Genomic DNA, 27,939 nt, shown 5'->3' on the forward strand with positions numbered 1-27,939 from the left:
TAAAGTCTTGTACCAAAAGCCAAGAATTGCACATAAAGAATTGGTAATTTATTGTCAATATGGGCTGTCGCAGAGTTCTGTCCTCAGAAATAGTGCATAATGCTAAACTGCCCCCAAGTACGTTATATGGCATAGAACGCGATCCTCTACAGTGTGTGCGTGTCCATGAACCTGAAGGATAACTTTGGAGTGCTTTCTTAGCAGTTAAGCAATCCTTACCAAATGCAGTCCTCAGGCTGCCTGTGGGCCTAAAGAATAAGCAAACGTTATGCCCTCTCCACAACCTTGCAGGATGCTAATCTACATACAGCTTTGGGATGCTAAGGCACAAATCCATCATTCACTGCATTTTAGGCGATTTATGTTTCTCAAGGTTTAAAAAAAAAAAAAAAAAAAAAAGCAATTAAAAGATGAACATGAACTGCCAAATATCCAAGAAGCATTTAGGATAACTGTGTATTATCAAGTCTCCTTTCTTCATGCAAATCTGTAGCACAAGGTAAAGAGATTTACGATCAAATTTCATATGTCAATTGATATTGTATGTAAAATGGGTTGGCTACACAATATGACAAATAAACTAAACTGTAGAAGCCCAGACAGTCCAACAACATTACAAATTATGTATTATGCAGAGACACTGAAAATATCTAACCATTTGTATTCACTTTTTGAAATTTCACCTTTGAATACTGTAATTTCCTTGTGGCTTAGGTGGTATTGCAGCATCAGTGGAAGTAATAATGATTTGTGCCTGACAATAATATATCAAATAAAATCAGTTGATTTCCTGTGAGTAGCATAGGATCTGGTATCTAGATTGAGCCACTGAAACGGGTATTAAACAACAACAGAGGTTGTTAGCTTTGCAGACAATTTAAATATTTTGAAAAACACACTTCCATTTGAGGCACAAGTACAAAATATCTCTAACAGAAACTTGCATGTTCATGTCCCTCCTAGAGACTGCCTTTTGTATGTAGGCTTTAAAGTAGGTTTACCTCTTACCTAATCTCATTAGACAGGTGTTACCTTACCGCCTTCCATTGCCCCTTTCTGAAATGCTGCAATGTCAGCATTTTGCAGTCGTGCTTATTTTAAGTGTACTTCTCTAACTTTTTATCTAAATAATTCAGAAAGCTATAAATTATGAGTCACCTCACACTCGACAAACGCAAGTACAGCCCTGTAAGTAGATGTGTAATTCGTTTTTTTAAAATCAAAATAACAAATACCATTACTACTTGATGATCAGAAGGAATATTTATTGATTCAATACATGAAGGGGCTTCATGGTGAAATGTTACAGTGCGATAAAAATACCACTTGTACAGAAATATTTTCTTATGCAGTCTCCCTCATAATTTTGCTCAGTTTCTGAATTTTGGCTTTTGTGGACATATCAATGTATTTATCGCCAATGCTGATAACCATTCCGCCGAGGATAGCTGAATCAGTCTACAGAGAGGAAAACATATAATAATTAGTAAGAGAAACTGTATGTGTTTGAATCATGAGAACCATTTTATGTTTTCTGCTACAGAAGTTAGACAATTACCTTTATCGTTAAAACAAACTCAAATCCATTCATATTAAAAGAGTTTACCCAGAATTAAAGGACAAGAAGCTTTGGTTATCCAAAGCTTCAAAGGCTAAAACCATTTTTGTATTTTATTACTCAATGTACAAGCCCAGAACAATGTCAATCTAACTGTGGTACTACTTTACAGGTGACTAAGTCAACCATGACCAACTCCCTCAAGGATATCAACGCTCAGATGCATGCAACTGTTTTCGCTCAACAGTGAGCTACAGCTACTGTCTCCTGAACATGTTGCAGCAGTTGATGATCAATATCTTTATCTTTCATGCTGCTTCGATATTGAAAACTTTTTTTCTTCATGCAATATATTTCTTGGTGAAAATGTGAGGAGTCGTCATTCAAGTATTGTGATACACTTGTATTGGGCTGTACATCAAAGTCAGAGAGCACCTTGCCATCCCTTTCACGCAGACAGTAACATACTTCTGCTTTCTTGTGTATTGAGGCATGCCAGCCAATGATCAATGGCACGCCTCAATGTTGAATTATTGAGTGTCTGCGTTCCCAACCTACGAAAGTCACAACTACAAAAAAACAAAACTCTCCTGTCTATAATAGAGCAAAAAGCTAACTCAAACTAATTCTGCTGTTTAACTAATTAATTTAATGGAGATACTTTAAGGGAAATCTGGGAGTAAACATAAGTACTGAATAGGTCCACATACCACTGTAACCTGGACATGTTGAGTGAGACAATTATTTACAAAACACGTATAAAAACCTATCTGTTTAATTAGGAAGAGAATGAAACGGAGACTATAAAGCTTTAAACGTTTCTGAATACCGAAAAACAAAGAAATAGAAAGACAATTAACTCGGTCTTCATTACAAGATTTCCATTAATCCTGATTAAGCCGTTAACAGGCAAAATCAGTATCACGAGTAAAGTGAAAAATTCCACACAATTTACGCTTTCACATTTTGCTAGGATGTACTTAGTTAAATGTGATGTAATGAGGGAAAAACTGTAGAAATCAGTACGCAAACCAATTCCAGTGGTCATTCATAATTTCATAGGTGACAAACTGTGTAATGTTGTGGTAACGCTACACGCAGTACCAGTAATTCTGGATGCAGTATTACAACAGCATTGCCACAGTCACACTCGTAATGAGGTCCTTTAGCTGGAGAGGAGGACTTCAAGGAAGCAGGCTAAAGAGATGCAAATAATTTAGGTGGAAATCCAGAATTACCATCAGAAGCAAAAAAGGTGGAGCCCCGGAGGGTTCATGAGCACACATGGCATGCATTCATTTTTCATACCTTTGTGGTTGATGTAACAGCCACTAAGGTTACCTTTGAAGAAAGATCCCTAAATGATCACAGGTGGAAATAGAATACCCAACAATTTAGAAATGATGACATTTGTATCCCATGGGCGAGGCAATTTCTCACTGAAGGGAAGACTTTCTTATTCTATGGTGCAGTTAGTCGTCTGAGAACATTTTCAAAATATGGTAAAGGCTGCCAGATGAACTTTAATAAATGAGAACTTAAAACCAGATTTGCATAACTAGAGACAGTAAGCTGGCACTGTTTGTGGAATATAGATCTTGCTCAAACTATACATGCAAAATATCTGCCATTTGAAAGGATGAAAACTAGGTGAAGGCCTCTGTTCATATAGTCCAGCAGCAGATTTATATGTTTCATGTTTACAGGTATTCAGTCTAAAGGCCATCTACTTAAAGGATGGTAGGTGGACATGGTAAATGCTACAACCGTTCATTAACAGCATTTCTAGTCTGCACGGCAAACTCCTGTGAGTATCCGCTAATAGATGAGGATCAAGAAACTGGAATGGTATCCAGACTAAACATCCTTCTACACGCTCAATTTGATGAGGAGCCTCAGAATGTTGTATGGTAAATCTGAAGGACATTATCTGGTATCAACCATGTCTTAAAAGCCAGACTGTTCAAATACAGATCTTCAATTTCTGTACAGGGTATGCTACAAGTGCTGAGAATCTGGGAAAAACACGAGCAGCAGTTGAAATGGAAGGACATTGCATTTGTAATTACGGTTGTCCACCACAAGCCTCAGATTTGCATTGGCAATGGAACTGTGCAAATATGCATGCCAAATAATCTGCGAGGCACATTCAGTTTCTTTTTTCACCCATATTTGTTGTTTTTCCTATTGATATTAGGCCCAGAATCTTCTTTAAAGAATATCTTTGCTAGCAAGTCGTGAAAGAGTTTATCCTCTAGAGGAATGAGCAGGGAAGGAGAACTACGGCTTGAAGCCTATGACCTATTGTTGGTGACAAGAGCAACAAGCTCTTATATTGTCTCCTGGACAAGTAGGCACAAACCTCTGCAGCGCAGGTTTTTTTTTTTTTTTTTAAGGGGGTGCCAGTTTACAGTGCCAGAGTATGACTACGGGAAATAAGACATTTTGCTGCTAAGGCAAATATGAAGATGCTCAAATTTGTGTATAGGTTTAATTAACGCAAGCCTTTCTTGTTACGTCTACTGCTCTAAAGAAATAGAATGAGCTGTAAGGCGAGATTTTAGTACTAAGTGGTAATCTGTAGAAAAATGTTTAGACATTTGCTGCAAAATTTAACAACCAGCAGCTGTTCGTAATGCTCCCAAAAACAAGGCTAGCTTTTATTTTGAAAGAAAACAATGTACACAAAAAACTTCTTGCAACTGCTTAGTTACAATGGAACGTTTAACATTAAACACAAATTCTCAAAGGCATCATGTTTGATGAATGCCAATATCAAACAGGCAGTTGCAATACAATGGGTCCAGCGTTTGCTCGAGTTAGAGCTATTAGCTCTGTAAATTCCTGAGTGGACTTTTCTTGCCACACAAACTGAAAATAAAAAGTAAAACGGTTGACATAAGCGAGCCAATTCAAAGCAACACCGCCGCCATGAGTATGAGCGCGTAGGAGAGACACAAGAAGAAAAATAAGTTTGCTCGCAGCAAAAGTGCAATTATCCATGTAACAGGGTCGATGGCCAACACGGTAACAAACCTGCCCAAAGGAGGAACAAACCTAAAGCATTTATCAATAACATTTTTGAAAGTCAAGCCCACGAACGAGTGATAGTGATGCGTGTGCCTTGGGTGCGGTTAAAAGCCCAAATACATACCAACACGTCGGAAAAGCGGCGCTTACGCGCTGCTATGCTCAACCTAAAAAGGAGAATTAGTGTAAAACAAGTATGTGCCACTTATAAAAATAAACAAATGTTCTCAATCTTAAAGTCACGAAAGTCCATTTGCATCTCAATGGCCCTGCTGGATGTAAAATTCATATTTTCAGGATTTCAAAAGAGTTTACAGAAGTAGGCATGGAAACCTCCAAAAATTCACGGTTCCAGGCATACTCCTAGCAAACGTTTATTTCAATTTTCTCCAGAGCAAACCCTCCCCACGACGAAACTCGTTTCCCTCACCCTTTCTGGTGAGCCCTTATCCACCCGGGAAAACTTTTTACTCCTGCCTTCCCCTTCTTAGGGAGAACAGTTCCAATGTTTTCCATGGTGGGAACGGGTTGGAGACAAGTTCAAGAATATCCTTAAAATGTGTAAGTTGTGGGTGTGCAAAACCTCTGGAGGCATTTAAGTCATGGTACAACCACTTCTGGCCTACTTCAAGTCCCTATGAGAAGATATGCTCACACTAAAACCTTCACGTAAGTGAATCATTTCAGGACTGCAAAACAAACTTATCCATGTGTAAACCAAAAACTTACATGCTTAGCTAGTTTGCATTTTCAAACTGACAGATTTTGGAGAGTTTATATAGTTGTAAAATATAAATGTCTTATCATTGATGCAGCACTTGGCATATCCTCACAATTGAAGCAATAACCTGTGGCAAAGTGAGATAAGGTGATCTGCCCAAAAATTACACAATGTGGTGAAGTGGACAATGTCAGACTAGGGGTGATCTCCTTGTTTCTCATTTGGTAAATTAGGCACTGGACCACAGGAAGAATCCAAGTTTATTAACAGTACCATTTAGTGAAATGGAGCAAAAAGTTAAAAAATGCATTTTTCTGTGCAATTCACACTTTCTCAATTAGTAAGACAGCAGTGATACATTCTATAAACTCTGCTGTAAGTCAGCTCAAGTATAAATCAGATCAAGCATAATGAAAGTGCTGGCATATACAGAGCTTGTGAATATTCAAATAGTTAATAGAAGTAGAGTCCTGGACTGTTGACAGCCTTGTACAATCAGAAAGGTAGCATGATTAGGCTGGCTAAAAGGCTTGGCCTAAAAAGAGAGGCTATCAGAGCTTGGATATTAGAACACGGTTATAATCTGTCACCTCATTCCATGGCCCAAGATGGGACAACTGTTTTTTTTTTTTTTTAAGAAAACAAAATGATTTTTTGAAGCGCCTTGGCTCTCGGCATACAATTCCACATCCTAAGTGAGACTTGGGCATTCTTTCAAATAAATATCGGACCCTCAACTCCCTGTGAGCAATTATACCTTTTGAGCCAGTTGTTTCTCATCAAGAGGTCTCAATAATGTCTGATGAGGAATGCAGAGTTATAGATTTTAACTGCACATTTAAGGACAGAAATTACCAAATGTCAAACAAAGCAAAGTTCACAGAACAGTTAGAAACCAGTCCACCTGGCAATTTAGGTTCAGAACTAAATGGGGGCCAATTCACCACAATTCTTGCACATGCATGTTCAACTTAATTGCCAAAAATATAATCTGTATTTGCAAATTCCAAGGACTCAATCACAGAAGCTAGCTATGTGACATTTCAGCAGATGGAACATAGCGCCATGTTAGAAACTGGGGTCTCTAGTTGGCAGGTTATGCATCCGGTTCAAGTAGGAACCCCAAATCCTAGTCAGGGTAGCTTGATACACAACCTGAACTCACCCTCTGGTAGCCTGGCACAGAGCAGGCAGGCTTAAATCAGAAGGCAATGTGTAAAGTATTTGCGGAGCACTTAACTTCAGCAGCCCAGTATTGGACACTCCTCAAAAAATAAAGAAACTTAACACGAAGTTAAATACAAGGGGAAAAAAAAGTTTTTTTTAATCTGTTTTAAATAAGGCATGAAAGGACTATCTTTTATTTCTGTCATTACATCAATGCACATAGGGGTCTGGTATAGTGAGGTTGTCCAAGCAGGGGGAATGAGGAGAGGCGATCCACAGGAAAAATTGAGGCATCCCCACTACAGGGAATATGGTGTCATAGTGCGTGGGGAAGAAGAATGGGGCACCTCTAGCAGTAGGTTTACGGTATGGGCTACTTGCTCCAGTCTGGGCCAATACTGTGAGGCCAGTTGAAAAAGTGTCTGTTGCAAAATATGAGTCTTTAAGTGGCACGCCTAGCTAGGACCACTCTTATGTTCTTCTTCCACAAGTGAAGTGGGATGCAGTGTGTCTTAGTAATGCCTGGGGCCTCGCGGTGCCCTGGGTGACAAGACTGTTATGAAGTGTCTCGCAAATTTTGTGGGTCTGTCAATTAGGTGGTATGTGGCCCAGCCCCCGGACAGCTCACTGACGGAAGCTGCAGCTGTTCTGGTTGTGCAAGGGTGCAGAGTGCAAGCAGAAAATCCACGAGAGGTCCTGGCAGAGTGCCGATGGTCGTTGGAGGCGCCTCGTCTCGTCTAGGGGGAACCAGTGGGCCACCTGACCCTCTGGGTGCAGTCCCCCATGCTGGTGTTATGGTCCAGAGGCCCGGAGTCAGTAAGGGAGGCGGCCACGATCTGAGGAGTGAAGTGAAGAGCGGGGACCTCACAAGGGGAGTATAGATGGTGGGGCCATAAGGGGAAGGAAACACTCCTAGAGTTTCGGTAAAGCCCGACAGGGGAAGTAGTGCTAGACACCATACGGCCGGCGGGGGAGGAGACGTCCTGCGGTCACGCTCAGAGTCAGGGGTGATGGAGCTCAGCCCACACCTCTGTCGGTATCCGGCTAAGCAGACGGGCCTGATGACAGTTAGCAGACACAAGAGGAAGAGAAAACAATAGGGTCGCCCTCATGCTGCTCCCACCCTTTGTGCTATCCTTTTGTAGGATAAGCCAGGCCACACTCAAGACTCCACTAAGTTCCTCCAGGCACAGCCCGTCATGCTCCTACGGTGTCCAGTCCCATGAAGAGGCCTTTGATGTCCGAGACCTTGGAACTGGGGGCAGCCAACAAGCCTGTGGAGTCTCTTGGGACACAGGTTACTTGGGAAGGGTCAGACCTTCTCTGGCAGGGTTAGGCAGCAGGCCAGAACACAGGGCAGCAGCAAAGAGGCAGTCCTTCTCCTTGACAGCGTGTCATTGTCCCAGTACAGTATTGAAATCTGTGGGGCTTGGGGGGGGGGGGGTCCTACTTTTATACCAGAGGGTCCACAATCTAGAAGGCTGGATAAACTCCCAGGCTACAAACACTATGCACAGGGTAGGCACCCCTTTGTGTGAGTAGAGGCACAGCCCTATTCACAGGCAGGTGACAGCTCCTCCCTTCCACCTAGTCCAGGAAGAACCATCAGCCTGGTGATGGGCCATCAATATGCTAACGCCACACCCAAGCTCCTTTTGTGTGTGTCTGTCTAGTAGGAATGCACAGAGCACAGCTGTCAGTTACCCCAGATGTGTATTCAGGGACAAGCCGAGACACAGGATGGTAAATTATGAAAAATGCCAAGTTGTGATTTTAAATTGTGAATCCAGGGGCACCAAATTCCTATTTCTATCTTGTCCTGTTGGGAAGTTAGACTGAAGAGATGTTTTCAGGCAACCCCCAAGGTTTTACTATGGGAGAGAGAGGCCTTGCAATAGTGAGAAATGTGTTTACCAGTTTTTCACTTTCTGGGCATGTTATACTTAAGAAGCATATACCCAACCTTTTATGAACACTACATCTGGCCCTTGGGGGGTAACTGGGACCTACCATGTAATAAAGGTGATTTGGGCCTGGCAAGTGGGTGTACTTACCAGGTCAAACTGGCATGTCAAGACTGCACACCCAGGCTCTGCATGGGCAGGCCTGAGACATGTCCTGGGGGGATGGGGTGGGGTACTGTAGCAGGTGGCACAATCAGTGCAGCAGGCCCCACTGGCAGCATTTAATTTGAAGGCCCGACACAGATAATATAATTTGAAGGCCTGACACAGATAGTATGTTTTACTATGGAAGTACCAGTAAATTAAATATGCCAATTTTGGAGGAGCCAATGTTACCATGTTTTAGAGGACAAGCCACCTGCAGTTTAGCACTGGTCAGCAGTGGTAAAGTGCCCAGATCCCCAAAAGCTAGCAAAAATAGGTCAAAAACACTGGAAGTCAGGGGCAGAAAGTTAGGTGAGACCACATCAAGGATGCCAGGTCTAACAAACCACATTAACTCTACAAGTATGGTGCAATTTCTAAAGGGTAAGGGATGTGAAAGGATTCATAGTCGTCTTTTTGTGGGTATTCAACACTTTTCATAGTAGCGCCTAGGCTGGTGAAACAAGTAAACGTAATCAAACAAAACCAGCAATAACTATTTATAAGGTGGGAAAGGGAAGAAAATACCCCTGTGTTTCAAGGGGTACTGTTGAACACATTTCTCCACTGAGAAAATAATTACCCTGAAATGAGAATTAAAATGTTGAGAGCTGAAGCACAATTATGGGATGCTTACTTAAGTGGTAAACTATTTCCACAAGGACCCAAGAATTTCTTTGGATTCCCAAAGACAAACTTTTTAAAACTGTAAATCTAAATTGAATAGATTTTATTTTTGAAGTTTGTGAATAAGGCAGCAAATTGCCTAATGCTGCACATGAGAAAAGGCTCATCTTCATGAATTCTGAATCAGGCACCTGTCACTTAACCAAAATCCACAACAAATAAAATACAACAAAAACTGCACAAATATTAGAAAGTCCAAGCCCTGTACTAAGTACAGAGGTTTCAGGTAAAGTCATAACGGTAAGTTCATGTCTATCAGGCTTTCACAGAATCATAATTTCAACGGTATGCGTCTGAGATGGCCTCGTATTAGAACAGCTAAACCTACATGTAAGCACATATTCACTCAAGGAGATCTATTTTTAAGACCTTGTTTTTGCTCAATTGCCTTTTGTTTACAGTATGAACCGCTTGAGGGTTGACACTGAAACAAAAACCCTATGATATACATTGTTTCAGGATTGTGTTTCTATATTACAACTATAGATCATGTCATCCAAAATTCTCAAACCTTTAGCAGCAACAGATTGCATTTAGTAACCTCATTATTCATCAATCATTCCATTGGCTCAGTTATTAATAGTAGTGTGTACAGAAATTTGGAAAAACAGCGCTCTTACCTTGAAACTGCATTAAGCAACTTTATTACTTTTACAGGTGCCAATTGGAAAACTGGTCACCGCATTTGCCATTAAAAAAATATACATAGCTTGGCCCTTATAGGGACTGCAGTGCTGGCAATACAGGACATAGTACAATGCATCACAGTACAGTCTCAAATACATAAAACTAACAAATCTCAGCAACGGCTAGTCATGTACTAAAGTGCCGCCAATATAGGACCATCCTCATTGGCCTCAAAGTTACTTTTGCTTCCCTTCCCCTCTTTTGTACTGATTAAAGCAGCCAGCCGTTCCATAGAATAAATATGCCAGACCTTAGACCACCACAACAGGAGGCTCGGAGGGAGTGGATTCGTGTGGGTGATCGGTGGTCTTGTATCTAATAGGAAAGTAGTAAACAACTTGCCCCTAGGAGTAGTGTATGGGTATTATCAAATCCTCCCAGCATCACCCAACAAGAACACCATTGGGTCCAGTGGCTAGGCCACCAAGCAAATTCGACAGATCTGTTGTAGGACCTCCACCTAGGAACGCTTTCCTTGTGTACATTGCCACAACATAATGAAATTGGAACCCTGGGACCCACAGACACTCCAGCAGAGGTCAGGTGTTCGCAAACATGGCATGGAGTCTCACAGGGGTAAAACACCACTAGGTGACCATTTTTTTTCAGTTAGCTTTGTGTTGCAAGCAAATAGCTTGGCAGCTCGCAACCAACGCTGTAGGTATGTCTCAGTGTTTGTGTGAGGCTGATCAAGGTGACACAGAGACAAGTGATGCTCTTCTTTGTGGAATCTTGGGTGAAAAAGCTGTTCCAAGAGTGTTTTAGCTCTGCTACATTTATCTTTTATGCACTGAGTGTTTGCCAGTGGAGGAGTTAAGTCAGAAATCATTTGCTCCAGTCAGTTAGAAGATCCGTTTGTCAGTGGGCCTATCTAAGGAGGTCTCATCACGATAGAGGTCCCCCAGATGCGGGCGGTATACCAACTCCAATCTTCAAGGTGTTTGGTACACGCTGGAACTCCGGATTTCCTTCAACGAGGAAGAGTGGGGAGGGATACGTGTGCCAAATGAAGGTGATAAGTCTTATCCACACGTGTGGCCCTAGCATACAGGGATGCCTGAAAAGGTGGGAAGGGGTCCTGTGGCCTCATCCACAGGACGTAGTGAAGAGGGAAGGAAGGAGCAGCCCTGTTCCTGCAGCGCCTAAGGTTTAGTATAAGGGAGTTGGTGCCAGTCTAGGGCCAACTACAATTGTGTAGCATGTATTTAGTGCTCCAGGTCAGGTAACTCGAGACCTCACTTAAATGTTCTCTTAATTAATGTTGCCCCGGGCACTCTTAACGCAGCGTTAGTCCATACGAATTGAAGTAGCTGTTTTTGCACCTGGCAGATGGTTTCTTTAGGAATCCACAGGTAAAGAGTTTGTGTTACATATGGGAATCTGGGTAGGTAGTTCATTTTGATGCTATTGATTCGGCCCAACCATGAATTTCATGCTTACCCAACAATAAAAGGCTTAAAGCAGGACCTCAAGAATGGGTGGCACATTGCATTTGTAGAATTACTGATAATGTTGGTGAGAAAGACACAGAGGTACAGTATAGATATGTCTGCACATGCGGAGGTGGAGAGAAAGCGTTGAGACATGTTGGTGGGATCTTCCACACCCATACCTATAAACTTCGTATAGCTAATGTGAAACAACATGGTCGCCTCAATTTGTGTAAAAGACAAGGGAGGGACGTGTCAGGGCAGGACAAGAAGCACAGCACATCATCAGCAAACATGGCCAGTTTGTACTGTTCCCCATGAAACTCGATCCCACAGACTTTGGGATTTGGTTTCTAAGTGGTTGACTAGGGGTTCCTTTGTTAACGTGCATATAAAGTGGGATGGCACCCCCACTGAGAGGAACTGAGGGGAAAGGGTGCCATTAACTTTGATTCATGTAACGGGGGCAGTGTAGTTGGCCAAATCATACATTGTCATGAGGGGGCCCACGCCTGTTTTTCCAAGAGGACCGCTCAAAGAAATTGCCAATCCACTCGATCGAAGGCCTTCTTCACATTTAGCGAGAGAAGGATAGTCTTGGTCCGTTAAGCCGTGTCAAGAACATTTACTGCCAGTCGCACATTGTCCCAGGCTTGTCTACAGTTTATAAAGACGGACTGGCAGCTCAACAACTACAGTGGCAATATTGTATGCAGGCAGGATGGAAGTCATTTTGTTTTATTCCTGCACTTCTTTACATCACAGTTGCCTCTGTGTGCCCTGTTGCACCAAACCCCATGCACAGACAACAAAAAAAAACAGAATGGCACCTACTTAAGTACACCATTTATAGTGCAGTGATTAATGCATTCATAGAACAGATACAAGTAACCTCCAGCTTAGAGAGGCTGGAAGAGGTGCAGGGTACAAGTACTCACTTTGGTCTCCAGCTGCAGGACTTGCCCTTTGGCCAGAAATCCATTCAGAGCAGTTTTTAAATCAGCCAGTGTGGGTTGATCCAAAGCCTAAACCAAAACAAAATAAAGAAAATGTAGTCAACCGCTAACAGAGCATTGCAGTCTCCGATACGAAAATGAAAAAAATGACTCATGAAATTACAGTGAAATCATTTCCAAATAATATTTTGATGTTTAACATTCAAATGGTTTTTAAATCATGCATGCAGACACAAATTCATATTTTCTTTACTAATTTTGAGTCACGATGAAATTAATAGGTGACCATCAAAAGCAGTAGTGGGGAAAAAAAGGGTTTTCTACTTCTCAAAGGTTACCAAAATATGATAGTTAAGTCTATCTTAGGGAGAGCTTTTCTTGAATGGCCAGGACAATCTAGGCAAGATCATCATCACATGCATTTCCTAATTTCAAGACTTGACTTGCACAACCCATTTCGCACCACCTAACAAGGATCACAAAATTTCAGATGCAATACTACCCATGAAATCTCTATACTGCAGGTTGAGGTCGTTTTAGGTGTAATATTACCACACCATTATGAAACTGCCCCATAGGAAAGGAGAGTTGCAGTGGAAAGCGGTGCTTCTGCATCTATTTCTGCATGTTCTTCGCATATTCAAGGCCTCTTTCCGTCGATATATGTCATCGGGTTTGCCCTACCAGAATTTGTGCTTGGAAAACCCTAAGGGGATGCTATTACTGCACACCCTGAATGCCGGATTCAGGGTGAAACTCCGGTTTCTGCCGAAATTGGGATAGGCAAAGTACTTATAATACGGACTCAAGACTCATTTTCTGAGGCGACACTTATTGAGCAAGCCTTATGCTGGGGCAGCCTCATTTAAAACATTAGTTACATAACTAAATCTCAAACATATTCTCATCTACTTCTTGCAAACACCATCTCCCTCAACTTATCACAAACCAAGTCTCTGCAAAGTGAGCATATGTTAGCATTCCTGAGGAAAAGTGTGTAAATCTCTTAGATGAACGAATTTACCATATGTTTGACAGTACAAAACAGGCATGCCTCTTATTTTGTATTTGCTTTGGGTGAGAAACAGGTTAGTCGTATATGGGTGTGAGGGATTCTGCTTCCACATAGCTCATCCCAGAATACCAAGAGGGTTGATCGACACGCTTCTCTGAAAGGTACACTACTTGGTGCTCATCATTGGTTGCGTCATCTGACTGTTTTACAATTCAGAAATGAGTATTTGGTGGAACACTTGATAAAAATTGCACAAAGACTGTGCTGCTCTTTCCTTTGTCTTGCAGTTCTCAAACAAGAGTCGTCCACAGCTCATCGGGGATTTCATTCATAATAGTATCGCCAATCGTGGTACCACTTCCAATCCCCTCCTTGCTCTCCAAACAGCCTCAGGCTGTAATCCATAACATGGAGGAAAAGGAGAAGACATGTGTAGTCCTGGGGGGGGGGGGGGGGGTCGAGGAGATGCTACATTGTTCAGAGCGAGTGCTGACAGGTGTATTCCTCTGCCCAGATTTTTATCCAGCCCCCAGGGGATACAAGAGGGGAGGCTGTCTGGCACATCTCTCATCCTTCGAAGTGAGGGCAAACCTTAATATCCAAATACTTTTAATGTCTGGCAGCAAGCAAAATCCTTCACGGGGATGCACCTGTCTGCTCACAAACACCCCAAGCTTGCAATGGTAACTACTATTCTACTACTATGACCTATATTTTGCATGATGTTAATTTTGTTAGAAGTTAATGCTGGATTTAATTATTGCACTGTTATTTCGCTTCTAAAGTCAATCACATTTGTGAGCAGCCTCAATCCCAGTGAATAAAACTGAGCGGCAGAGAGGTATGCTTTAAAACAATTCTCAACAATTGACTATAATGGAAGATTCTTTCGACAACAGAAAAACATAGGTAAATTGGTAGCAGTCCATATCTAACGAAAAGCACATCAACAGCACAACAAGCAGATGTTTACCTAAGAGAAGTAAATGACATTACACAGACCCGATTATTTACTTCCAGTAAATGAGTTACACATAGTTTCCCTCGCTGCCTCGCATACTCAAGAGTAATACAAATGCATGAAAATGTACTTTTAAGAGACAAGAATATAGATATATATTTTCTATAGAATATCTAATTAACAAACCCTTGCAGTTGTGACAGAACATAGTACTTCACCACGATGAGCGCTCATAATTTTACTAAAGGAAGAAATGATTTCTGCAGTGTTGTTCAGGCGCCCATTCTCTGCCAGCAAGTCTGTAGAAGAAGAACAGTTTTGTGAAGAATTACTCGCTAAAAAATCTGAAACAGAAGCACTGGTTACTTTAATCAGTGGTAATATTTCTTACTTTAGATCCATGATACAAGATTCTATCGGGCAGCACTGAAAGGATCCCATAGCCTAAGTTCAAAGATTTGCTAAAATGATATATACAGCACTGCTCACACTCCCCCATGCACAAGTGTATGGCCTACAAAGGTACGGCAGTACTTACGCTAGCTCGGTGTAATGCTTTTCAGCCCAAAGACCAGACTAAGTTAACTTCTACAGGTTTGTTTTGTTGCAAGTCAAAACTATAAAAACAGGTTAAAAAGGCCCAAGCATAATTAAATTACACCCAAAAAATAAAATCACCCTCTTAAGAAATAAGTGGAATGACTTTTTCTTTCTTGTCATGCCAATTGAAGGTTTCAGATACAATAGCGATATTAACAGCCTCCCGGTCAGTAGATAGTTGAAACTAGGGGCTCAACCTACGAACCTGCAATCCAGTCTATACAATCCTGCGGCAACTCTGGCTTCTCCAAAGACAGCAGAACAGTTGCCTGCTCCTCCAATCAGGAACGGATATCTCCTAATGATTTCTGGTCCAACGTGAACAACAATAACAAATGTATCTCTTCAGTAGTCCATCATTATTTCACTGAACACATCGTAAAGCAGCATCATAACTGCCAGTGGGGCACAAATGCCAACTGCAACAAACCCAAGGTCCAGGCATTGTAGAGAAATTGATGTTCTGACACCAAGAGTCTCCTATGAGCGACCATTCAATATTATCTCGATTAGTTATGTTTTGGAGCCACCTTGTCAGCATGTCATTTCAGGTGGGAAATAGTTTTTTCTTTGGCTGGTAAGAGCCTGCATTAGATGTCGGCAGAGGGAATACACAGTCACAAACATGACAGATATCCCGTCCACTGTATTACGATCCCCATAGGACATAATGGGACTGTAATACGACGTACAGGATAACGGTCACAAACGGAGTATTCCCCCTCTGCCGACATCTAATGCAGGCCCTAAATCTTCTTACGACTGGGAGGAAAACCCAAGTAAGATTGGAGACTCAAACATAATAGTTGGTATCTTGCTGTTTAAAAAGGTACAGCACAGCACAAATCTCAACCAAAATGAACCCTCGCCCAAGAAATTAAGTCAAGATATAAGTGTTGACTGAATGTGGATAATTGTAATTGTAATCGGATAAGTAAACCCGTCCACTGCTCCTCAGAAGTGTATAACATGCTCAACTTGTCTTTATGATCTTGTACCTTAAAGAAATCACATTGATGCGTCTCTATCCATATATTACACAACATAAAAGTCTTTGAACAAGTCAGCAGTGGTAGCAAATGAAGCATCATGGCTAGATGCAAGTATTAATCAAATTATCAGTCAAACAAGGGAACGTCACAGCTCATCAACTCACCCTTTTCCTCACAGAAAAACAATGCAAATACAGATCTCCCTAGAGTAATAGTCAATGTTTAATGAACCACACACATAAATTGTATACATACATTAGGAACACTTAAATGATGCGTCATAACTATGGATCTACTATGTGTCACATTTCCACCATCTAAAACATGATTTACATATTTCAACCAAAAAACCTCAGTTACCTTTAAGTTACCGATCAACAACGCTATTCATGTGTTTTAGTGCTACTAACAAGGTTAATCTTTTGCCCAGGCAGTATCGTGTTATAATGATAATACAGTGAAATATAGAAAAAACAAAATGTGTTGCATTATACTACGAAATGAGATTATTTTTATGTATAATTTAGCCACCCATGCTGCATAATCTGGCAATTTAATGCTGCAGAAATCCGCTCTCTCTGTGGTATATAAAAGGCCGTTATCTCCATGCAGGACTACCACTAGATAATTTCGAATCCACTGAGATTATGAAAATGAAAAAAATATAGAAAACTTGCCAACTTGATTTCAGGCCAAAGCAGGATGGGAAGTGCTCTGGGTTAAAGTACTGCATGACACTGTAGCTCATATTTGAGGGTGGTTCCTCTTAATACTCATATTATACGTCTATCTACTGCCCTCAAGATGGTGGACAAGACTTGTCTTGTGTATTATCCGTCAGCATCCTTGGTTCATGACATGGCAAAAGTGGTCCCTAAGCTCTGTTCATCAGAGTAAAATGACGGCCATGCGTGTAAGGCACGCTGTTACAACACAGTTTTGTGCTTGTTGGCATATCTCAAACCGGATGTGGACCTGATAAGAAATATCAGTCATAAGATCAATGGATCAAAGACAAAGGTTTATCATCTTGGCCCAGAACATCAGCCAAATGCCTGGTTTCACAAACCAACCACCAATTTCATGCCCTGACCCAAACTTCCACACTTCTTGGTCCTCAAAAAAGGTTGCCACAAAAGTGAGCATTACATAAAGAATATCCAAATAAGGGCAGGGGTGTGAGAATTTGGGTGTACCGTGTGAGATAGCAGTGGGGGCCTTATCATGCATTACATTCACAAATACAGTCTTGGATCCAGTCAGGCTTGTTTACTTAACATTAAACTCAACTCTGATTATCTGTGGCTTCACGCAGTAATTTATAACAAAGGAACTATGCGAAAATCATTTCAGAGCACCAAACAACGAAATGAGAGAGTCACAACACAGTAAAGAAAGAAAACACCAATATATAAAAATAGGTTATATTTTTATGATTTGTTTTTATTTTTTAGTCCGTGATGAGCAAAATCCACCAAAGGGCTCCGAAGATACAGATTTTAGAAGATATCACTTTTAATTCAACTACAAAGAAGCATTGGTCAACAAAAACTTTGGAACCTTTTGAAAAGTTTGAAACAGTTAATTTGACGGGTGACCAATTTTGGCAGGACAAAGTCCAAAGCAGTGTTTTTCAAACTTGTTAATGCTGGAAAAAATAAATCATCAGACCCCCCTCAGAATTTTTCATAACTATTCTATTAAGTTGGCAATGTTTAACACTGTCTAGACTGATTTAAACATTGCAGTTAAGTTATCTTTTAAAAAAATGCAATAAATTTGCTTTGTTTTAAGCAGAAATTTTTTTATTTGCATAATCCTTCTTTTGGCCAGAGCCTGCCACCCTCCTGGGATCACTTAAGGCCCTCCTAGGGGGGCCCGCCCCGCAGTTTGAAGACACCTGGTCTCGAGGGCCAGAGGGGACACTTTGGACAGTTACTTGGCCACCAGAGTGTTTTAAGGCAAGATCCAAACTTTACAGGACGACTGCCATCAACAGAGTGGTTCTGTTGCAGGCAAAAGATGCTCCGGTTGTGATGCGGTTGATGGGGTTGCTCCTCAGTCCACAGGTCAAGTGGGGCAAACTTGGCCACAGACATCGGGGTCCCACAATGTCCTCTACACTGCAGTAGTAGGCCAGTCGATGCTAGGCTACTGGTCAGGCTGCATCATAGTGGGGCGAGATCCTTAGGTGGGGGCCAGTGTCCCTCATGTTAAACAAATCTGGACTTAGCACTACCAGGTCAGGAAGACTCGGGTGCAACTTTCGGCTATCTCAGATTTGTCCTCTGGGGTGCCTGGGAACTCATAGCGGCAAAACTTCTATGGTGTCTACTTATTTATTGGTTTGGGCTTCTTCAGCACTTGTGTCCCTGGAACTGGTTCCAGGAGATCAGACAACTGATCCTTGGAGTCACTATTGTTAAGAATCAACTTTTTCCCAAGCCAGGAGCTGCAGGCACAGTCCAAACTTTGGTAGCCCAAGGTGCAGCCCATCTGATAGTGCAGCCTCTCTTTTTGTGGGTTGAAGGCCAGTAGAGCAGCCTCTCTCCAATTCCAGTGTGATCTAAGGGTCAGGATTCCAGGGCTGCCATATTTATTCTAAGAAAGTGTCCTGAGGGGGCCATGCGGTCACTAGTCAATGGGCTACTGGGTCCCCTCCTACCGAGTGACGAAGTTCCTGTAACGAGTGGCATCTAGCTACCGCATAGTGCCACATTCTTGCTCCTTTCAAGATGGCACTAATCTTCCTCTATCATCAGGAGTTTGGTAGTCCACCCTGAAGGTGTGGCTACCAGAAGGCTGTACGCCCATGGTAAAACTGGTGTGGGGGTGAGTGTTAGCTCCTTGGTCCTGTCTTCAGTTTGTCTGCAGGAACAAAAAGCATCACACTCAGGGGCGTTGGAGCGACTTACCTCACAAAACACCCAGAGTGGCCATCCTGGGAGAGGAGGCGACACCTCACTCTGTTACAACTGCCTTTATTCCTGGGCATGGGAGTCGTTCACATGTCACCCCAGGCGGTCAGAAAGCAGTCTGTGTGCCACAGCCTTTGTAAAGCATCTGGACTATCTGGAGTACAGAGTGGCAACTTTCTAAAAGTTGCTAAAAACTTCAATTGTGGTGTTAAATTCGACCTTAAAAGACCCAGTTAGGTAGTCCCATTCATGAGTTAGCCGGGTTGGGGTGTCAACAGGTAACCCTGTGTTAGCCAATGGAACTACTAACTTTATCCACCAGCAAAATGACAATTTGGAAGTGTTTGTGTAAAGATATAACACAAATATATGTCCTAATTAACAAAATGTAGTTCCCTGCCACACGGTTCTTCAGGGGAGTTAAATAAAGTTAAGGGACACGGTGGCTTCGCAATTGGCATGAATGTCAAAATCAAACTGGAGTGTAAACACTGTCCTTCCCAGTCTACAGTGGCAGGCTGGGGGTCATTTTTGCACTTTGTTAGACACAGGGTGGCACAAATAGTGCTGCAGACCTGAGTAGACCTCTCTATTACTTAAAAGTAAGTCAGTCCGTGCCAACTGGGTGTATCCAATTCGACAAGCAATTTTTATAGGATTGGACAACTGGCACTACGGTCTTGTTAGTAGGACTCACTGCACGCGGAGGTGAAAAACCAGCAGCAACAATCCCAAAATGTGTGGAGTGAACATGGAAAAAGAGGGATTTCCTTACACAGGCTAAACTGTGCTTTTTTACTGTCTACTCTAACAATGAAATCTGCTCCATTTGTAACACAAAAGAAACCTAAAATTTCACTGGGAGCTCTAAAACACCAAGTCTTGGTTGAGGTACAGCAGTGACATTTTTGTGGGCTTTGCAACACTTCAAATTTAGCATCTGCTGTTGTTTCAGAAGGTTGTTACATGAACTATTTTTGGAAATGCCAGGAGGGACTCAAACTCCCACTCAACACACCCCTCAAATCACCTGCTGACAAGTCTGTACTGTTAAGTAAGGAATCAAATAGAATATAGAATCCCTTCTCTTACAGGTGTAAAATATAAAGAGATGGTGACAAAAACTAACTGAAAATTATGTTTTGTTCCAGGCTAAGAACAACGGATGCTTGCCACATTTGGATGGCAACATTCTACTGAAAGTGACCAAATCTAGGGAGGCAAGGCCAGATATTTGCTCCAGAGCACTTGAATGCCTTGACTCTGGAAATAATTATTTTATCCACCTTATGCCATTCAGTAAAGCTCAACCAATGTGATGTTTGTACTGATTTAGAGACTCCCCATTATAGACTTCACTAAATTTTAGCAAATCATTTGTGGAGATGAGGCAATTTATTTAACTGAGGCGTTATAAATTAAATAACAAAAAGCCCAAACCATAGAGATGTTTTCTTGGTTATAAACTCTTGACAACACCACTTTCTATTTTTTTGAAGGGGGAAGCACATCCCAGACACTTAAGGCTCAATTCCCAAATCAAATTGAGAGCCTCTTCTGCAACATCTATTCTGTGCAGTTAGCTGTGGGTAATTACTGATCTTTGTGCTTTAGAAGAACGTCTAACAAAACAAATAGACCAGCCCAGAAGCATGTGGTTTTCACCTTGGGAATATCGGCCTCTTGAGATTTAATGTGGTTTAAAGCATTAAATACATCCCAAACACGAAGCTTAGACAACCGGGAAAGATGTTTACTGTCCCTCTTTAGGCAAGAGACTACTAATGAAAATATTTTTTTTTTAAAGCAATGGAGAGATCAATTCTCACTGTAAAAACGAACCTCCATGCAACAGTTCTCCCTCATTTTAGGCCTATCATAACATACCCATCCTGGCGTTTAAAAACTGTTAGTAATCCAGCTTCAACAACATTTAAATATCTAAGTGTCTCTGCGTCTTCCAGTTAGGATTTAGATCACGGAACGGTACACAAAGTGTGCTGCAAGGATTTTGTGATGATTCCCTAAAATAGAAAAAGGAGGGGGTGGATGTCACCTAGTTACGCTAAACCGGTCCTCATTTTATTTATTAGTGAACCACCAAACTCTAGAGTTGCTGGTTGGACCAGCTGGGCAGGTGGCCATCAGACTGGAGCTCTGCCAGGGGATATCACATTCTCAAGAGAGATAAGATCATAAATCAATTGGAGATGATAAATAGTAAATCGAGAATAAGTACTTCTCACAAACTGTAGCTAAATTAACTAGTCTACCCCTAATTATCATCCCTCAGGGCACCTCTCTTTTACCAAATAAGCTCAATATTATGGCACTCTTGTTTCAGCTGTTCACTAGCTCCGAATTAAAAATGTGATCTATGGGGACAATACAAAATTATATACATCGGAGTCTCTAAATCTCACATGGCGAAGCTTTTTAAAGGAGCTTCTTGTTGCCTTCAAGAGCTGGATATACCAGAGCCAACTTCAGTTGAGCAGCTCGGGGAGAGAGAGAGAAGAAGAAGAAAAAAGAAAAAAAAAAAAAAAAAAAAGGGGAGAGTTCATTTTGGAGGGAGATCCCTTGGGGACCCAAGAGTAAAACATATCCCTTTGAGATGGTGGGATGCTGTGCCCATCTTGTGCTCACAAGGCCTCATGTTAAAAGGTGAGGTCTGAGCATTTCCGGAAGAGCGTAAATGTCCAGAAAATGGCGGCGGAGGTACACTACTTCCTTGTGAGGAATCTAAAGATGAGGCAGGTTGTTGGGAGTACCCTGTTGCAGCTTTTGTTCATACCATATTTTAGCAATCCTAAGCAGCCATTTTTGACGCAGCTTTAAAAAAGGTATTCAGAAGAAAACATGGGCTAAGCATGGGTTATAAACTATATAACAGTGTTTCTCTTACAATCGCTTATTTGTAAATTACATTTCAAGCACATTAAACAAGAAGGACAAAAGTCTTATTGCTATGTGTGCGCAATATGTAACTTTTCATATGAAAATAGATCCGCAGTTCAGATAATGCAATACAACAATGCAATTACCAACTATTAACATATCTCGAAGTCAATCTATGACACGAAAATAATGAAACATTGTCACCAACATAAGCTGCATACAATGTGACTAAGACAAGTGAAGATGTGAAAAAAGTGCACGAAGACCATGCCCAAGTGAACACATTTTTGTCTGTTTTCAAACTAATTGAGCTATCATCAATGTTATTCCTCAACAAAGACTCCAACCTGTATTCTAAATTGTCAAACAACCATTTGTCAAGGTTTTGACCATGAAAGATGCCAATTTCAACATGGTCTACAGCAAGGCTGAGAATTACATAGTACTCTTGTTCAGAAAACGATGGTAATATGAGGAACCTCAGCCAGTTAAGTTCATGAAAGTTGCCAGACAAGACATTAATAAATAGGGTACAAATCACTACCATAACTGTGCATGATGCGGATTTGGTTATTGTAGGAGGCTGGACTGGCTTGTAGTGAGTACCAAGGGGTACTTAAACCTTGCACCAGGCCCAGTTATCCCTTATTGGTGTATAGGGTGTCTAGCAGCTTAGGCTGATAGATAATGGTAGCTTAGTAGAGCAGCTTAGGCTGAACTAGGAGACAAGTGAAGCTCCTACAGTACCACTAGTGTCATATGCACAATATCATAAGAAAACACAATACACAGATATACTAAAAATAAAGGTACTTTATTTTTATGACAATATGCCAAAAGTATCTCAGTGAGTACCCTCAGTATGAGGATAGCAAATATACACAAGATATATGTACACAATACCAAAATATGCAGTAATAGTATTAGAAAACAGTGCAAACAATGTATAGTTACAATAGGATGCAATGGAGACACATAGGGATAGGGGCAACACAAACCATATACTCCAAAAGTGGAATGCGAACCACGAATGGACCCCTTGTAGAGGGTCGCTGGGACTATTAGAAAATAGTAAGGGTTAGAAAAATAGCCCACCCCAAGACCCTGAAAAGTGAGTGCAAAGTGCACTAAAGTTCCCCAAAGGACATAGAAGTCGTGATAGGGGAATTCTGCAGGAAAGACACAAATCAGCAATGCAACAACAATGGATTTCCAAACGAGGGTACCTGTGGAACAAGGGGACCAAGTCCAAAAGTCACAAGCAAGTCGGAGATGGGCAGATGCCCAGGAAATGCCAGCTGTGGGTGCAAAGAAGTTGCTACTGGACAGTAGAAGCTGAAAATTCTGCAGGAACAACAAGGGCTAGGAACTTCCCCTTTGGAGGACGGATCCCCCACGCTGTGGAGAGTCGTGCAGAAGTGTTTTCCTGAAGAAAGACCGCCAATAAGCCTTGCTAGCTGCAAATCGTGCGGTTAGGGTTTTTGGATGCTGCTGTGGCCCAGGAGGGACCAGGATGTCGCCAATTGCGTCTGGGGACAGAGGGGGTGTCGAGCAAGACAAGGAGCCCTCTCAGAAGCAGGCAGCACCCGCAGAAGTGCCGGAACAGGCACTACGAAGTGGAGAGAAACAGTGCTCACCCGAAGTCGCACAAAGGAGTCCCACGTCGCCGGAGGACAACTGAGGAGGTCGTGCAATGCAGGTTAGAGTGCCGTGGACCCAGGCTGGACTGTGCACAAAGGATTTCCGCCGGAAGTGCACGGAGGCCGGAGTAGCTGTAAAAGTCGCGGTTCCCAGCAATGCAGTCTGGCTTGGGGAGGCAAGGACTTACCTCCACCAAACTTGGACTGAAGAGTCACTGGACTGTGGGAGTCACTTGGACAGAGTTGCTGGATTCAAGGGACCTCGCTCGTCGTGCTGAGAGGAGACCCAGGGTACCAGTGATGCAGTTCTTTGGTGCCTGCGGTTGCAGGGGGATGATTCCGTCGACCCACGGGAGATTTCTTCGGAGCTTCTAGTGCAGAGAGGAGGCAGACTACCCCCACAGCATGCACCACCAGGAAAGCAGTCGAGAAGGCGGCAGGATCAGCGTTACCGAGTTGCAGTAGTCGTCTTCGCTACTTTGTTGCAGTTTTGCAGGCTTCCAGCGCGGTCAGCAGTTGATTCCTTGGCAGAAGGTGAAGAGAGAGATGCAGAGGAACTCGGATGAGCTCTTGCATTCGTTATCTAAGGAATCCCCAAAGACAGAGACCCTAAATAGCCAGAAAAGAGGGTTTGGCTACTTAGGAGAGAGGATAGGCTAGCAACACCTGAATGAGCCTATCAGAAGGAGTCTCTGACGTCACCTGCTGGCACTGGCCACTCAGAGCAGTCCAGTGTGCCAGCAGCACCTCTGTTTCCAAGATGGCAGAGGTCTGGAGCACACTGGAGGAGCTCTGGGCACCTCCCAGGGGAGGTGCAGGTCAGGGGAGTGGTCACTCACCTTTCCTTTGTCCAGTTTCGCGCCAGAGCAGGGCTGAGGGGTCCCTGAACCGGTGTAGACTGGCTTATGCAGAAATGGGCACCATCTGTGCCCATGAAAGCATTTCCAGAGGCTGGGGGAGGCTACTCCTCCCCTGCCTTAACACCTTTTTCCAAAGGGAGAGGGTGTAACACCCTCTCTCTGAGGAAGTCCTTTGTTCTGCCATCCTGGGCCAAGCCTGGCTGGACCCCAGGAGGGCAGAAACCTGTCGGAGGGGTTGGCAGCAGCAGCAGCAGCTGCAGTGAAACCCCTGAAAAGGCAGTTTGGCAGTACCCGGGTCTGTGCTACAGACCCGTGGGATCATGGGATTGTGCCAACAATGCCAGGATGGCATAGAGGGGGCAATTCCATGATCTTAGACATGTTACATGGCCATATTCTGAGTTACCATTGTGAAGCTACACATAGGTAGTGACCTATATGTAGTGCACGCGTGTAATGGTGTCCCCGCACTCACAAAGTCCGGGGAATTGGCCCTGAACAATGTGGGGGCACCTTGGCTAGTGCCAGGGTGCCCACACACTAAGTAACTTAGCACCCAACCTTTACCAGGTAAAGGTTAGACATATAGGTGACTTATAAGTTACTTAAGTGCAGTGTAAAATGGCTGTGAATTAACGTGGACGTTATTTCACTCAGGCTGCAGTGGCAGGCCTGTGTAAGAATTGTCAGAGCTCCCTATGGGTGGCAAAAGAAATGCTGCAGCCCATAGGGATCTCCTGGAACCCAATACCCTGGGTACCTCAGTACCATATACTAGGGAATTATAAGGGTGTTCCAGTAAGCCAATGTAAATTGGTCACTAGCCTGTTAGTGACAATTTAAAAGAAATGAGAGAGCATAACCACTGAGGTTCTGGTTAGAAGAGCCTCAGTGAGACAGTTAGGCACCACACAGGGAACACATACATATAGGCCACAAACTTATGAGCACTGGGGTCCTGACTAGCAGGGTCCCAGTGACACATAAACATACTGAAAACATAGGGTTTTCACTATGAGCACTGGGCCCTGGCTAGCAGGATCCCAGTGAGACAGTGAAAACACCCTGACATACACTCACAAACATGCCAAAAGTGGGGGTAACAAGGCTAGAAAGAGGCTACTTTCTCACAGTTATACAGGCTCTATACTAAGTTAAGCTCAAGTATACAGCCTTCATAACAGTATGCAGAATTGTGCACCTTTATAATGGGTGATTTTTACACCTCCTAGACTTGCACAGAACCTGGTATAGAGCATATATAGTAGATGCAGTATTGTTCACATTTGTATTGCTCATTCTTATACCAATTATAAAAGTCTGGTCTAGAAACGTGCATGATTTTCACAAGCTTACTCCAAGTTACCTTAAGTGACTATGCACTATATACCTTATCTGTAGCTTGTGTAATTGATCTTTTAGTTATGTTAATTGTATTTTCATTCATCTTGTTGGAAAGAAACTTCTGGAACTGTGATACCTGTCAATTTGTTAAGAATTACTCACTCTACAAACTTTCTCTGGGAGCTGGGCACATGGTGGTCATATTACTGGGCCAAAGAATAGGAGCCCAGGTATATGATATAAGATAACCAACTCTAGTGATTGGGAAAAGGAAACTCACAGGTTTATCTTGTCATACGTCCACTCATTTGAAAGTACACACATTTGAACAAGACATTCTAACCACCAATAAGACACTGCAGGTAATTATGCAAGGGACCTCCAATACTGACTCTGTTAGTAGGTGAACACACCACTATTGGTAAAAACAAATGTTTACTAGCAGCATCTAATAGGAATATTGGGCACTACACATAGAATCATTCAATTAATTAGCATAATAATAAACATTAAGAGAACAGTAGCCAATATCAAAGCAAATAAAAGAAATGGGAATGAGGACACTGCTCAACAGATTCAAAACCTTTCCATAGTTTGTTTTATCCCACAGAACACAAACTTCAAATCTAACTAGACCCTACTCCTATTGTTAGTGATTCTGTCAAACTAAGGATACTAGAAGGCACACATGCATAAGACTTAGTAATGGCAGAAGTAAAAACAAGCATGTCCTGCTGGTCTTCATTCCAGAGGTCCCGATCCAATAAGAGAAACTGCATCACTCCTCTGAGGTAAGGAGCTGAATGAAGTCCAGATTGGACACCTAAGCAAACTACAGGCTACCGCACCTCGTTTTACTCCTCTGGGTAGAATCCAGCAGCAATAGATTCGGCTCCAGATTTTCTGATCCCAAGCTTCTGAAAATAAAGTTTTTTTCTACCATCTTTAACTACAGATGGACACCTCTGAGGAATTCGCTTTATCCCCAATTAAAATTATCTCACTTTAAGATCTTAGCAAATCAGATTAGAAGATATAACGTTTTTGATTTCGTACATGTCTGAAAAGTAATGAGCTTTCCTGGACTGATAGAAACCGCTACATGACATAATGCAGTTCTCGGTGGGTGTTCTGGTTCAAAACAGTTTTGGGAGTTACCAGCTCCATTTCAACAGCTGTCACACAACCTTGAAGGCTGTCAAAGCACCAAGCCAAACTCCACAGCTCACAAAGGAAGGCAATGTGCACAATGTGCTGCTCCAAAAAAACTGCTTAAGCAATGTCTAGATTACTTTTCATTCAAATTATTCTCTTTCTTACAACTCAATAGGTTAGTAGAACACACATCACCTGCAAACTAGCACAACGTTAGTGCATGGAGTGCAAGCTTCACCATAACATGAGAAAATGCCACGGTGGGGTGGGGGTTAATTTTCATCACACTTCTAAATTCTTTTATCCTCGTCTGGCCACTCCTAACCTGTTTTTTCTAAAGGCAGAATCCGTGCTGCTGGAAGATGGGCATCTCAGGGTATGGCTCCTGAGGAACCAGACATCTTGTTTAGCAGGACCGAACTCCAAAATATGTACACCTCAATAAAACATTATGGGTTTCAATTTTGATCAAAATATATGGCTCAATTTGTTAAGTTGATGGGCAAACCTTCCACTATCGACTAAAATAAAACCTCTCCATCTTTAATCTCACCAAATCATAACGCAGTACTGGTGGGTGATACGATTAATGTGCATGATTATTGTACCTGCCTGTTCACAGGTCTATCAGCCAACAACATATTGTGGTCGCAGCGTCCAAAGTTGCTCCTGTACACACAGCAGTTGCTGCACAGCTACAGGACAAAGTATCCCAGGATACAGTTTTGCTGCACAGGCTTCACGTCAAGGAACGGATTAAATTTAAACTGAATGTTTGATGTACAAGTGGTACCATTAAATAGTTTCGGATTCAATAAACAATTTGCGTTTTTCATTACAGACTCATACTCTACATAGCCACGATCAAGGCCTAGCAATCCCCCAGATGAAAGCTAATTTTTTTTTTTTTTAAAGTGATAGTTATCTATGTTGCAAGTCGTATTTTATGTAATTCACTTCCATCTAGGCTATGCTTCACTCACATTCTACAGCTTCAATGTAGCTCTGTAAAAGTCTCTTTTAGATTTTTACCTAAGGCAGACGCCAAAACACCTTTGCAAAGGCAGTGTGTGTGCCCTTTAAATGCAATTATTCATTGCTTATTCTACAGTTGAGCCAGAATGGCCCCTGCTACCATGTCAGAAGAGCTCACCTATAATATAAACCGAGTCACTGGGATTACACAAGTCTGCTGCATTTTCTGAATAATTA

At 42.2% G+C, this 27,939-nt stretch overlaps 1 protein-coding gene across 1 annotated transcript in view; it reads right to left on the bottom strand.

The window, feature by feature from the left end:
* Positions 1-1,248: 1,248 nt before the first annotated feature.
* The window catches only part of ATP5PO (ATP synthase peripheral stalk subunit OSCP), a 41,354-nt gene continuing 14,663 nt past the window's right edge, over positions 1,249-27,939 (bottom strand). Inside the window, exons 5-7 of the mRNA XM_069202492.1 lie at positions 14,507-14,619; positions 12,327-12,413; positions 1,249-1,458 (exon numbers count right to left, since the gene is read on the bottom strand). Coding sequence (XP_069058593.1) covers positions 1,345-1,458; positions 12,327-12,413; positions 14,507-14,619 — 314 coding nt within the window. The 3' untranslated portion in view covers positions 1,249-1,344. The remainder of the gene's footprint in view (positions 1,459-12,326; positions 12,414-14,506; positions 14,620-27,939) is intronic.

Source organism: Pleurodeles waltl, chromosome 8, assembly GCF_031143425.1.
Source record: "Pleurodeles waltl isolate 20211129_DDA chromosome 8, aPleWal1.hap1.20221129, whole genome shotgun sequence".
Lineage (NCBI taxonomy): Eukaryota > Metazoa > Chordata > Amphibia > Caudata > Salamandridae > Pleurodeles > Pleurodeles waltl.